At 39.0% G+C, this 12,328-nt stretch overlaps 1 protein-coding gene across 20 annotated transcripts in view; it reads right to left on the bottom strand.

Annotated features, from left to right (window-relative positions):
- The window catches only part of CTPS2 (CTP synthase 2), a 147,458-nt gene that overhangs the window by 85,800 nt on the left and 49,330 nt on the right, over positions 1 to 12,328 (bottom strand). For all 20 annotated transcript variants that reach the window (XR_011968057.1, XR_011968056.1, XR_011968055.1 and 17 more), the window contains one exon: positions 1,523 to 1,655. Coding sequence is in view for 14 of the 20 variants with exons in the window: in XM_072614267.1 (XP_072470368.1) it covers positions 1,523 to 1,655 (133 nt within the window). In the remaining 6 variants the exon portion in view is untranslated. The remainder of the gene's footprint in view (positions 1 to 1,522; positions 1,656 to 12,328) is intronic.

The following is a 12,328-nucleotide window of genomic DNA, read 5'->3' as shown; positions in this document are numbered from 1 at the left end:
AAGAAAGGCCTCACAAAAGGAGATAGCCAACATGACTCATCCTCTATCAAAAAAAAAAAAGCAGGAATACTGGAAAATATGAACTTCAAATATCATAAAATTACATCCAAAAGATTCTAAATAAAATGCACAAAAATCTTTCAAGATGCACAAAGAGATTCTAATACATAAAGTAGTCTGGGGTAATTCCTCTATAAAACATTATCACAGCCTCACTTTTCAAATTTAAAAATGAGTCTCATTTTAATTACTATATAGCAAGTGGTGTCATATTCCAGCTGAAAGACCAGATCTAGGTACAATGGATTCTTTTAGATAAAATTCCATTCATCTCCAGTACCAGTCTAACCTATTCATGGAGGCTTCACCCTCTAACAAAAACACTGGTTTTGTATCTTTGTTGGAATATGATCTTAAATGGGCTTCAATTTTCACAGAGTAAAGGCATAGGGGTGGAGGCTGACAATTTGGAATGGGATTAGAATTAGGGTAGGTACAGTCACAAAAGGCCTTAGAGAGGATTAAGGTCCAAAGTCCTGCGTTTTTACAGAAGAGGAAACTGAGACCCAATTAACACAACTGACTAGTGTCATGGCCAGGTTTAACCTCAGTTTTTCTGATGTCCAGGTCATTTTTCTTTCCATTATATCACAATTTCCAATAAATGCAAAGGGTGATCAGCAAAGAGAGCTATGAAAGTGATCCAAGCCCTAAAACTTGCTGTCAGGAACAAAGTACAAATCACTACACATGTAAATTTATGCAGCAAGAGAATCTGATCTCAATAAAATTCAAAATAAGTAATTTTTCTGGTCTGATCAAACATTAAAATATTTTACCTGCACTTGCCATTTGGAACAGTATGTATGTATGCATGCATGTGTGCACATATGTATGTAGTATTGTGTTATATATGTGTATGTATGCATGCATGTGTGTGCACTGTATAGTTGAGCACATGCTCAACATACATACATATAAAAATGTATGTGTGTATGCACACATCTGTATGTATGTGTATATTCAGATGTGTGCATACACATGCATGCATGTGTATATACACATTGACGGTGAAATATGAAGGGATCAATCTGGTTTCCTGGATGTCTATACTCTTTCATTATCTTCCCCTTTGTTCAGACACTTACTAGTTGTGTGACCTTGGGCAAGTTAACCTCTGTTTGCCACAGTTTCCCCATCTGTAAAATGGGGATAATAATAGCACCTACCTCTCAGGGTTGCCAACAGCATCAAATAAGAAAATAATTCTAAAGCACTTGATAAAGTGCCTGGCCACATTGTAAACACTATAGAAAGGTTAGTTATTATACTATCTAATTATTTTTTTTCATGTTCATGATCTCTAAATATATTCCTTATGATGGACTTAAACCATGATAGACTTTACTGATGTCCACCTGAAAAGCAGTTTATAGAAATTAGATAGTATAATTTAGTTTCTTTAAGTATGAACACTGACTTTAATAGTTGAAATATTCTAGAAAAACAAGTCAAGTCTTACCATTAAATCTAATTTGTGATTAATCGCCAAAGCAGAGTGTTCCAAGGCTTTAAATACTGATGCATAGCAGTCACTGAGCTTGGTATATTTGCCAACCAGGGCTATGGAGCATGTTTTCTGTAATCTTTCATACCTGACAAAAGAAATTTTTTTTCAAATTATTTGCAGGGTTATAACATTTAAATCACACCAAGGCATCACATTATAAGATCCAACTGTTAGACTCTGTCTAATTGCAAAGGCCAATTTTTATTCAATCATAATAGTTAAGCCTCACCCTTACAATAAGACTCTTAAACCTAAAATTCTATTTCTAAAACTCCTTGAGTCTGTCAGGAAATATCAAGTCCATAAACAAATCTTGGGAGATGGGCTATACAAGCAATCTCAGGAAGAAAGGAGAGCTGCACAAAATTAAAACCTGGAAGTTTAGAATGGGATAAAGGACATTTGTGTGAGAAAAGAAGCTTGAGACAATTCTGAGGATCTGAAAGAAAATAGCCCTGAGAGAAGCTCCTACTCAAGACAGAACCTTATTTACATTATGACTATAATGGTTTTTTGGGTTTGAACAATATAGTTTTTGTTGATCAGTCGTTTCAGTTATGTCTGATTCTTGGTGATCCCATTTGGGGTTTTCTTGACAAAGATATTGCAATGGTTAGCCATTTCCCTCTCCAGCTCATTTTACAGATGAGGAAACTGAGATAAACAGGAAACTGAGATAAGTGACCTGCCCAAGGTCACACAGCTCGTAAATGTCTGAGGCTGGATTTGAACTCATGAAGATGAGTCTTCCTGACTCCAGGTCTGGTGCTCTATCCACTGTGCCACCTACCTGCCCCAGCAACACAGCTAAGAAACTATAAATCACAGACTTGCTTCAGGAATATGAAAAAAGCATACGATGCTTGTTGCAAAGATTTGTAAAGATACCTGGGATAAATATAGGTTACTGCTAGCTACCATGATTTGAGACATTCAAAGCTATTGTCCCCACAATGGTAAAGACTTTAGCTGTGAACTCTCCTGTTACATGCTGATATTTTTAAAGTATTTGGAAGTAGTACTGTTTTTGTAGCTGAAGCTCACTGGCATCATTACATAGCATGTCTAACAAGCCTTAGTGCTGCCTTAAGCTTTAATAACTTAAATAGTTTTAATAGCTTAAAACTGCTCTAAGACTTTGAGAATGTCCTACACATAAAAGATACATTGCCTGAGGAATGTCTGACTCAGATATGCATATTTTGGTACAACTGGCTTTGGAACTTCAGAAAGAAAGGACTAGATATAGCTGATGAAAAAGTCAGCAAATAATAATGCTACCTAAGAATTTTGTGGATTATTTCAGGGAACTCATTTCTGAAGACAGTATCTATGCCATGAATAATTTTTTGGTGCTAACAGCACCAAATTTTAGTGATTCTTGTTACTTTCTGTCCTAGTAGGTACCAATGAATTGAGCCCCTTCAGGCTTAAACAAAAATGGACTAACTGTTCTCATGTATGCTAATCATGGAGATTTCCATCAAATAAAATCTCTATTGATAAGAATATTCTAGATCTCTCAAAAATATTCTGCCTTTGCCTAATTACAAAAGGTAAATCAATGCAGAAACAATTTTTTAATGACTAGTTTGTATCTCTTTCTTCAAAACTAAACTTGTTGATGCTTTAAATTTTTTTTAAATCTGTCCCATTAAAATACAATCTCTCCAGAACCCTGTCTTGCAACAAGGAGTTACACTTAATCCAAATAAGCCAATACGTTGGCCATATCTGAAAAGGTATGCCTTGTGCTATGCCTGTAGTCCAACACTTACCTATATATACCAAGAAGAGGAAGGAATTACTTTACCACCAGCCCTCTCAAGCCAAAATTATCACTATCCTGTGTATCATCTCATACTTTCAACTAAGTTTTTTTAGACCTATTCAGTGTTTACCTAAGGATAGATATTCTGCTGAAAAAATGAAGAGCTCACCCTGATCAAGCCCAGTCAATCAGTGAGTAACAATTTATTAAGCACCTACTATGTACCAGGTGCCATGTTAAACTTTAGAGATATAAAGGATGACCAAAGCATAATCCCTGTCTTCAAGAAGCTTATGTTCTGATGGATGAGAAAACATGGAAATAACTAGGTATGTACAAAGTATATATACAGAGCAAGTGGAAGGTAACCTCAGAGAATGGGCAACCAGGGAACACAGGCTGGCCCTGGAGTCAGAAAGGCCTCCTGCAGAAGTTAAGGATCTTAAATAAATCTTAAAGGATGCCAGGAGGCAGAGGTAAAGGGGGACAGAGAAAAGCATTCCAGGCATGGGGGACAACCAGTGAAAAGACACAGAGACAGGTGACAGGGTATTATGTACATGGAACACATTTGTGGACTGGGGTGTTATTCAGAATGTGAAAAGCAATATCATGAGAAAATTCAAAACATTCACAAGACAGATATTCTAGAAAGATTTCCCATCTCACTTTGACATTAAAAGGTGCTGTTTTAAAGTTGTTCATGTCTGGAGCTCTATGCGAAGTCAAACATTAAAGGACAGCCTGGTATTAAGTCTGTGGCAGTGTTAGCCTTTTCTTCAGTGGAAAAAAGAATCTGTAGCCTCCCTCAACCAGCCCAGGCTGTCTATCACAAATTCTTCACATGGCATAGGAGATCATTCCTTCACATAAATATTACAAGCAGGTTAAAAGGGCGGGGAGCTCACAAGGAGATTTGTATGATGTTTTGTATTAGTACTGCATACACATAGTTGTTTTGAATGTCACCGACAAATAAGGAATATTAAAACAAGGCAAAATAAAACCAACACAGCTGGAAAGTACATGATTTTAGGCCCTGTTGTGCCAATTTATTTTCCATAAAGGTAACCTCGTTGCATTGCCCACTAAGACATGTAGCTGTATAGTCTTTTATGAGATAAACTACATGAGCAAAAGGCAAACACATACTGAAGATGTTCAAAACAACAAGTTCCACAGTATGCATAATGACTTCAATAGGGTAAATGAAAAGAACAGTAAAATGAAGCCCACTGCTAAGTAATTATCATGACCAATCTTGCCTCCAGGAAAGAGATGAGGAAGCATCTGCCTCTTTTTGGTAAAGGGGGAAGTGGGGGAGGATTACAGAGGACAGACAATGTTCCCTACACTGGCAGATGCGGTTATTGTCATCATCAGTTTTGCTAAACTACTGAAATGGACAGGGAAAAGGATCTAGAGCTAGTGTTGGGGTCAGTACCTATTCAGCCTCATGACCTCCACTGGCTTCTACAGATACAAGTTCAGCACTTCACAATAAGATAGAGAAAGGCTTGATTTAAAGAAAAGATTTGTAATGATCAAGATACCTGTCAAGGTAGTTACATTTTAGAGTTCTTCAAGAAACACCTGTTGGGGGAACTGTAAAGGGAATTTCTGAATATGTATAGGATAGATGGATGGATGGATAGATAGACAGACAGATAGACAGATAAACAGATCGCATTTATTAAATGCTTACTATACTCCAGCACCATGCCAGGTGCACAAGACATAAATCCAAACAAGCAAGACAATCTCCACCCTCTCTAATTAGAGATGACAACACATAAAGAGAAACTGGAAAACAGGGGGAGAGAGGAAGAGTAAAGCAGCAGGTAAGGAGAAGGACAGGTAGGAAGGAAGGGAGAGAGGGAAGAAAGAAGTTAATAGAGAAAAAAAGGAAGACAAGAAGGAAGGAACTGGAGGAAGGAGGAAACTCCTTGAGGCCAGGTACTGTCTTGATTTCTCATCCTGGTAATACCTTAAGGGCTTAACACAGTAACTGGCACATAATTAGCACTTAGTAATGCTTTATCTATCTTATCCAATGAAGAAACTTGACAATGAAGTTAAAACTACAGATGCAAGAGGAAATCACAATGACAACACATGACTAGTTCCAGTCAAATAAATTTTCATGAGCTTCCTGTTTCCTGAGAAGATAAAACGACTTAAGACAGGAGTGTAAACTCCAATACTACTTCACATACAGTCAATAAATATTTATTAAGCACCTACTGTGTGCTAGGCACTAGGAATAAAAAGAAAGGCAAAAGACAGCCCCTTCTCTCCAGGAGACTACAGTCTAAAGGGGAAGTCAACATGTAAACAAAGATATACAAATAAGCTATGTGCACGATAAATTGGAAATCATTGACAGAGGGAAGATTTAGAATGAAGGGAGATCAGGAAAGGCTTTCTGTAGATGGCAGGATTTTAGCTGAGACTCAAAGGAAGGAAGATAGAGAAGAGTGGGAAAAGCATTTCAGGTATAGGGAGACAGCCAGTAAAAATGCCCAGAATTTGTGGGAAGACCAGCAAGGAAGCCAATGTCACTAGATCACAGAGGATGTGATAGAGGAAGGGGCATGGTGTAAAAAGCCTGGAAAGGCGGGGTAGTTAGGGTAGAAGTGAGGATAAAGGGCTTTGAATGCCAAACGAAAGATTTCATATTTGACCCTGCAGGTGATAGGGAGCCACTGGAATTTACTGAGCAGGAGAGGGACATGGCCAGATATGTGCTTTAGGAAGATCACTTTGACAACTGTGTGGGATAAAGTAGAGAAAAACTTGTGGCAGGAAAACTAATAAGCAGCCTCTTGCAGTGGTTCACGCATGAAGTGATAAAGGCCCAAATCAGGATAGCAGCAGTGTCAAAGGAGGGAAAGGAGCATATTCAAGAGATGTTATAAAGGTAAAATCAATAGGCCTTTGCAACTGATTGGATATAGGAGATGAGACAGAGAGAGGAGTTGAGGATGACACATGGAAAACTGGGAGGATGGTGGTACCCTAGACAGGTAACAGGTAAGTTTATAAGGGGGAGGGTTTGGGGAGAAAGATAATGAGTTTTGTTTTGGACATGATGCATTTCAGATGTCTATAGGACATCCAGTTTGAGATATTCAACAGAGATGAAAGACTTGAGGTCAGCAAAGAGATTAGAGTGGGAGAGGTGGATTTGAGGAACATTAAGATGATAACTGAATGTGGAGGTGATGAAATCAGCAATCAGATAAGTAAGAGAAGATCCAAGAAAGGGTAGCACCCTTGTAATAGCAATTTAAATGGGAAGATCTTTCCCATTCATTAATAGGCCCATGTGATCTGAAGCCTAAATCACATTGGAGCCTGTGATGGGAGGAGTTTGCTGAATGGGTAGAACAGGAAGAGGCAGAGCTAGAGCAGAGCTGAGGGGAAATTAGTCTTGAGAATAGTCAGAGGTAGGAAGGATATGGGCAAGCAGGCTGCTGACTAGTGACAGTGATTTTGTGATTGTTTGCAATTTTGTTTAGGGGAGCCAGCTTGGGATGAGTGCAATGGACCTGGTTTGTGGGAGGCCTAGGAGCAGAAAGCCTTGGAGATGGTGTTGTCCTCTGCGTTCTTACCGTGTATAGATTATGATGGATTTGGCTTTCTGGTGTCTGAATAAATGTTTTGGTTCTGTCTTCCATGTGGAAAGTCTGTTGTATTTCGCAATTCAGAATTGCATTAGCATATTCATGGCTGCCATAGGTGCTGTGAATTGCAGCTACAACCTCAAAAATCTAGAGTACCAAAGAGAAAAGAGTGACCAAGAATATCAAAGGCTATAGAGATCAAAAAAGGATGAGGACTGAGAAAAGGCCATTAGATTTAGGGATTAAGAGATCATTAGCAGCTTTAAAGAGAGCAGAGAGATAAGGTCAGAAGCCATCAGTGAGTTGGGGGGATATGTGCCCCATGAATGTGAAGATTTCCCCTGGCACAATGGACAGATGAGAACAGTTTGTTCCAACAGCCATGGAGGTGGTTGAAACAGGCTCTATGGAATGCTTAGAGCCAGGTCAGATACTAAAGACACCAAGGTCATTCACTGCATCCCAGGTCATCACTTCATCTTGCCCCTGGACTAGGATGACTCCAGAAGAGAGAGGAAAGTTAATGACTTGGAGCAATTCTGCCTTACTTTAACCCAATTCCCAAGCAAGTCAAGACATCCCCCGGTGATGTCGCTGGTTGTCTTGAAAAAAAGGACAAACAACAAGGCACAAAAGGAAGAAGAAATACTGGATGACAGCTAACGGGGATGAATGGAGTAAGAGTTCTTTGAGGATGGGGGAGTCACAGGAATGTTTGTAAACAGTAGGGAAGTAGCTAGAAAATAGGGAGAGATTGAAGATAATGAGAGGGCAAGGACGTCCTCTTGGAGAGGACAGGATGGAATGGGATCTCTTGTGCATGAAGAGGAATTAACCTTGGGGCAAGGAGAAGGGCTGTCTCATCATATGAGACAGGGGTGGAGGAGATAATGACAGAAGACACTTGGGTGATATAATATGAGGACAAGGTTAAGAAGAGGGAGCTCTCAGCAAAAGGCCTCCATTTTTTCTGTAAAATATAAGGCAATCTCTCAGCTGAGAGGCGAGATACAGGGAGAGTCACAAGAGGCTTGAGAAGCAATAAAAAAAAAAGTGTGGAAAAGCAGCTATGATGGGGGAGGGGCGGTGAGTTATTGAAGGAGGTATAAAAAGATTGCCTTGCAACAAGGAGGATTCAGTTGAGGTTATATAACATAAATATCTAGTGAACTCAGACAGGATGGCTTCATGATTTTCTCCAGCTTCATTCAGCAGTATGTGTATAGGAGCAAAGAGGAGAATAATCCAAGGATGAGGCTTAGCAGGGAAAGATGAGTGATACAATAGGGGGCAAGGGATTTAGAAGAGGAAGATAATGTAGAGATAAACTGAAATGGTTTATCAATTCTGAGTGCAGATTGGAACATACTTTTTTCTGTTTCCACATTCTTTTCTAAAGAATGTTTTTATTTCATTTTTTCTCCATTACATATAAAAACAATTTTTAACATTCATTTATAATTTTTGAGTTTGAAATTCCCTTGAGAAGGCAAGCACTTTGTTACAGATTATACATGTGAAATCATATAAAACATATTTCCACATTAGCTATGTTGCAAAAGAGAACTGAAAAAAAGAGACAAGAAAAGTAAAGTAAAAAAGTTTGTTTTGATCTGCATTCATACTGCATCAGTTTTTTCTCTGGAAGTGAACAGTATTTTTTGATGAGTTCTTTGGAATTGTCTTGGATCACTGTATTGCTGAAAAGAGCTAAGTGATTCATAGCTGGAATCATACAATATTATTGTTACTGTGTAAAATGATCTCCTGGCTCTGCTCACATCACCTTGCATCAGTTCATACAAGGTGAAGCATACTTTTCACACTTTTTAAATTTTTCTTGCTTTTTTTTTATTTTTTAAATTAATTTATTTAAGTTTTCAACATTCATTTCGGAGAAATTTTTGGGCTCCATATTTTCTCCCATTTCTCCCCTCCCCCCACCCCAAAACACTGAGCATTCTAATTACCCCTATCACCAATCTGCCCTCCCTTCTAACATCCCTCCCTTCCCTTATCCCCATCTTCTCTTTTGTCCTGTAGGGCAAGATAAATTTCTATATCCCATTACCTGTATTTCTTATTTCCTAGTTGCAAGAACAATACTCAACAGTTGTTCCTAAGCAATTCAATAAAGATCATACCTGTGAAGTTTTGCAAATGACTTCCATAATAGTCATGTTGTGTAAGACTAACTATATTTCCCTCCATCCTGTCCTGCCCCCCATTTATTCTATTCTCTCTTTTGATCCTATCTCTCCCCAAGAGTGTCGACCTCATATTGCTCCCTCCTCTCCATGCCCTCCCTTCCATCATCCCCCCCACCCTGCTTATCCCCTTCTCCCCCACTTTCCTGTATTGTAAGATAGGTTTTCATACCAAAATGAGTGTGCATTTTATTCCTTCCTTTAGTCGAATGTGATGAGAGTAAGCTTCATGTTTTTTCTCTCACCTCCCTACTTTGTCCCTCCTCTGAAAAGTCATTTACTTGCCTCTTTTATGAGAGATAATTTGCCCCCTTCCATTTCTCCCTTTCTCCTCCCAATATATTTCTCTCACCACTTAATTTCATTTTTTGTTGATATGATCCCATCCTATTCTACTCACCCTGTGCTCTCTGTCTCTCTCTATATATATGTATGTATGTGTGTGTGTGTGTGTGTCTGTGTGTGTGTAATCCCACCAACTACCCAGATACTAAAAATAGTTTTCAAGAGTTACAAATATTGTCTTTCCATGTAGGAATGTAAATAGTTCAACTTTAATAAGCCCCTTATGATTTCTCTTTGCTGTTTACCTTTTCATGCTTCTCTTCATTCTTGTGTTTGAAAGTCAAATTTTCTTTTCAGCTCTGGTCTTTTCTTCAAGAATGCTTGAAAGTCCTCTATTTCATTGAATGACCTTTTTTTTCCCCTGAAGTATTATACTCAGTTTTGCTGGGTAGGTGATTCTTGGTTTTAGTCCTAGTTCCTTTAACTTCTGGAATATCATATTTCACACCCTTTGATCCCTTAATGTAGAAGCTGCCAGATCCTGTGTTATCCTGATTTTATTTCCACAATACTTGAATTGTTTCTTTCTAGCTGTTTGCAATATTTTCTCCTTGACCTGGAAACTCTGGAATTTGGCCACAATGTTCCTAGGAGTTTCTCTTTTTGGATCTCTTTCAGAAGGTGATCAGTGGATTCTTTCAGTATTTATTTTGCCCCCTGGTTCTAGAATATTAGGGCAGTTTTCCTTCATAATTTCATGAAAGATGATGTCTAGGCTCTTTTTTGATCATGGCTTTCAGGTAGTCCCATAATTTTTAAATTGTCTCTCCTGGATCTATTTTCCAGGTCAGTTGTTTTTCCAATTAGATATTTCACATTATTTTCCATTTTTTTATTCTTTTGGTTTTGTTTTGTGATTTCTTGGTTTCTCATAAAGTCATTAGCCTCCATCTGTTCCATTCTAATTTTTAAAGAACTATTTTCTTCAGTGAGTTTTTGAACCTCCTTTTCCATTTGGCTAATTCTGCTTTTTAAAGCATTCTTCTCTTCACTGGCTTTTTGAACCTTTTCCCAATTGAGTTAGCCTATTTTTAAAGGTGTTATTTTCTTCAGCACTTTTTTGGGTCTCCTTTACCAAGGTGTTGACCCGCTTTTCATGCTTTTCTTGCATCTCTCCCATTTCTCTTCCTAATTTTTCCGCCACCTCTCTTACATGATTTTCAAAATCCTTTTTGAGCTCTTCCACGGCCTGAGACTACTGAATATTTATTTTGGATGTTTGGGGTACAGAAGCCTTGACTTTTAAGTCTTTCCCTGATGGTAAGCATTGTTCTTCCTCATCAGAAAGGATGGGAGAAGATATCTGTTCACCAAGAAAGTAACCTTCTATAGTCTTATTTGTTTTCCCTTTTTTGGGTATTTTCCCAACCAGTTACTTGACTTTTGGGTCCTTTGTCAAGAGTAGGGTATACTCTGGGAATCTATAATATCTCAGTTCCTCCAAGGTGGCACAATCCAGAGTGTACACTGATCTGGACAGAGGAAGAGATTTTTGTGTCCAGAATCTTAGCAGTTACCTCTCCACAGCCACCTGGCCTCCAGCTCCACCAAGTCAGCATTGGAGGCTGATTTTCAGATAAGCTGGATGGGCAGGGTTGCCATTCAGTGTGAGACAAAGATGAGCTCCCCCAGGGCCTCCACATAGGGCCCAGGCAAGACTCAGCTCCTCAGTGCCCCCAGGGGTTTTACAATCCAACAACGTATGCAGGCTGATGAAGGGGCTGCCGTGAGAACTGCTGCTGCCTGCCCGATGCGGCCTCTGCAGCTGCTGCTTGATGCCAGAGCTATGGGAAGGCCCTTCTCCCTTCCTGGCCAGCTGAAAAAACCCCGTCACTGACCTTTGGCGCCTGCGGGTTGAGGGATCTGAGGACCTGCTGCTTCGACTGGAGATTCTGCCCCCAAGGTGTTCTGCTCCCAGAGTCTTATCGCACCTCACGCCAAGGTTGGGCTGAGCTTCACGCTGTGCTCCGTGTCCCATGCAACCGACATTTCCCATGGGCCTTTCAGGTCACCCTGGGCTGGAAATCTCCTCCACTCTGTTGTTCTCTATTTCTGCTGCTCCAAAATTTGTTGAGAGTCCCTCTCCACAGGTATTTTATGGGCTGTGTGGGGAGACCCTACGTATGTGTCTTTCTACTCCACCATCTTGGCTCCATCCCCCCTCTTTTTGTAATATAATTAATATGGAAATGTTTTGCACACCTTCATATGTATAATTAATATCACATTGTTTGCCTTCTCAAGGGAGTGGGAGAGGGGCTTGAGGGACAGAGAGAATTTGGAACTCAAAATTTTTTTAAATGAATGCTAAAAATAAATAAGTTTTTAAAAAAGACAAGGAGAAGGGAAGAGTATAGAGGAGATGATCTAGTAAAGAACTGAGGAGGATTTGAGGTCACATTATGGTACACTTGAAAGTTTGGGGTTACAAGGCAGAGATAAAAATGGAATAACAATAAATTATAATCACATAAAGGAATTTTAAAATTCATGAAGAGAAAGAACAGAGCTTTTAAGAACATCTTTTGAAGCTAAATCTCCTTCAAATTTATCTTTGCATAAGCTTGAAAAAATCATAAGCACTAGGTATCTTCAAAAAGAACAACAGACCCCTATTATTATATATCCAGATAGAGCCAAGTTTCCTTGGCTCTCAGCCTTTACGATGAAAGAACTTTTGAGACCATTTAATCTACCCAAGTCATTCTAAAGATAAGAAAACTGAGGCCTAGTGAGAATAATGTCCAAAGTCACACTGTAGAAAGTGGTAGAACCCAAATTCAAATTTAGGATCCTTTTCTGAATACAA

The sequence above is a fragment of the Notamacropus eugenii genome, chromosome 5 (genome assembly GCF_028372415.1).
Source record: "Notamacropus eugenii isolate mMacEug1 chromosome 5, mMacEug1.pri_v2, whole genome shotgun sequence".
Lineage (NCBI taxonomy): Eukaryota > Metazoa > Chordata > Mammalia > Diprotodontia > Macropodidae > Notamacropus > Notamacropus eugenii.
This window is presented reverse-complemented; position numbering and strand designations above follow the sequence as displayed.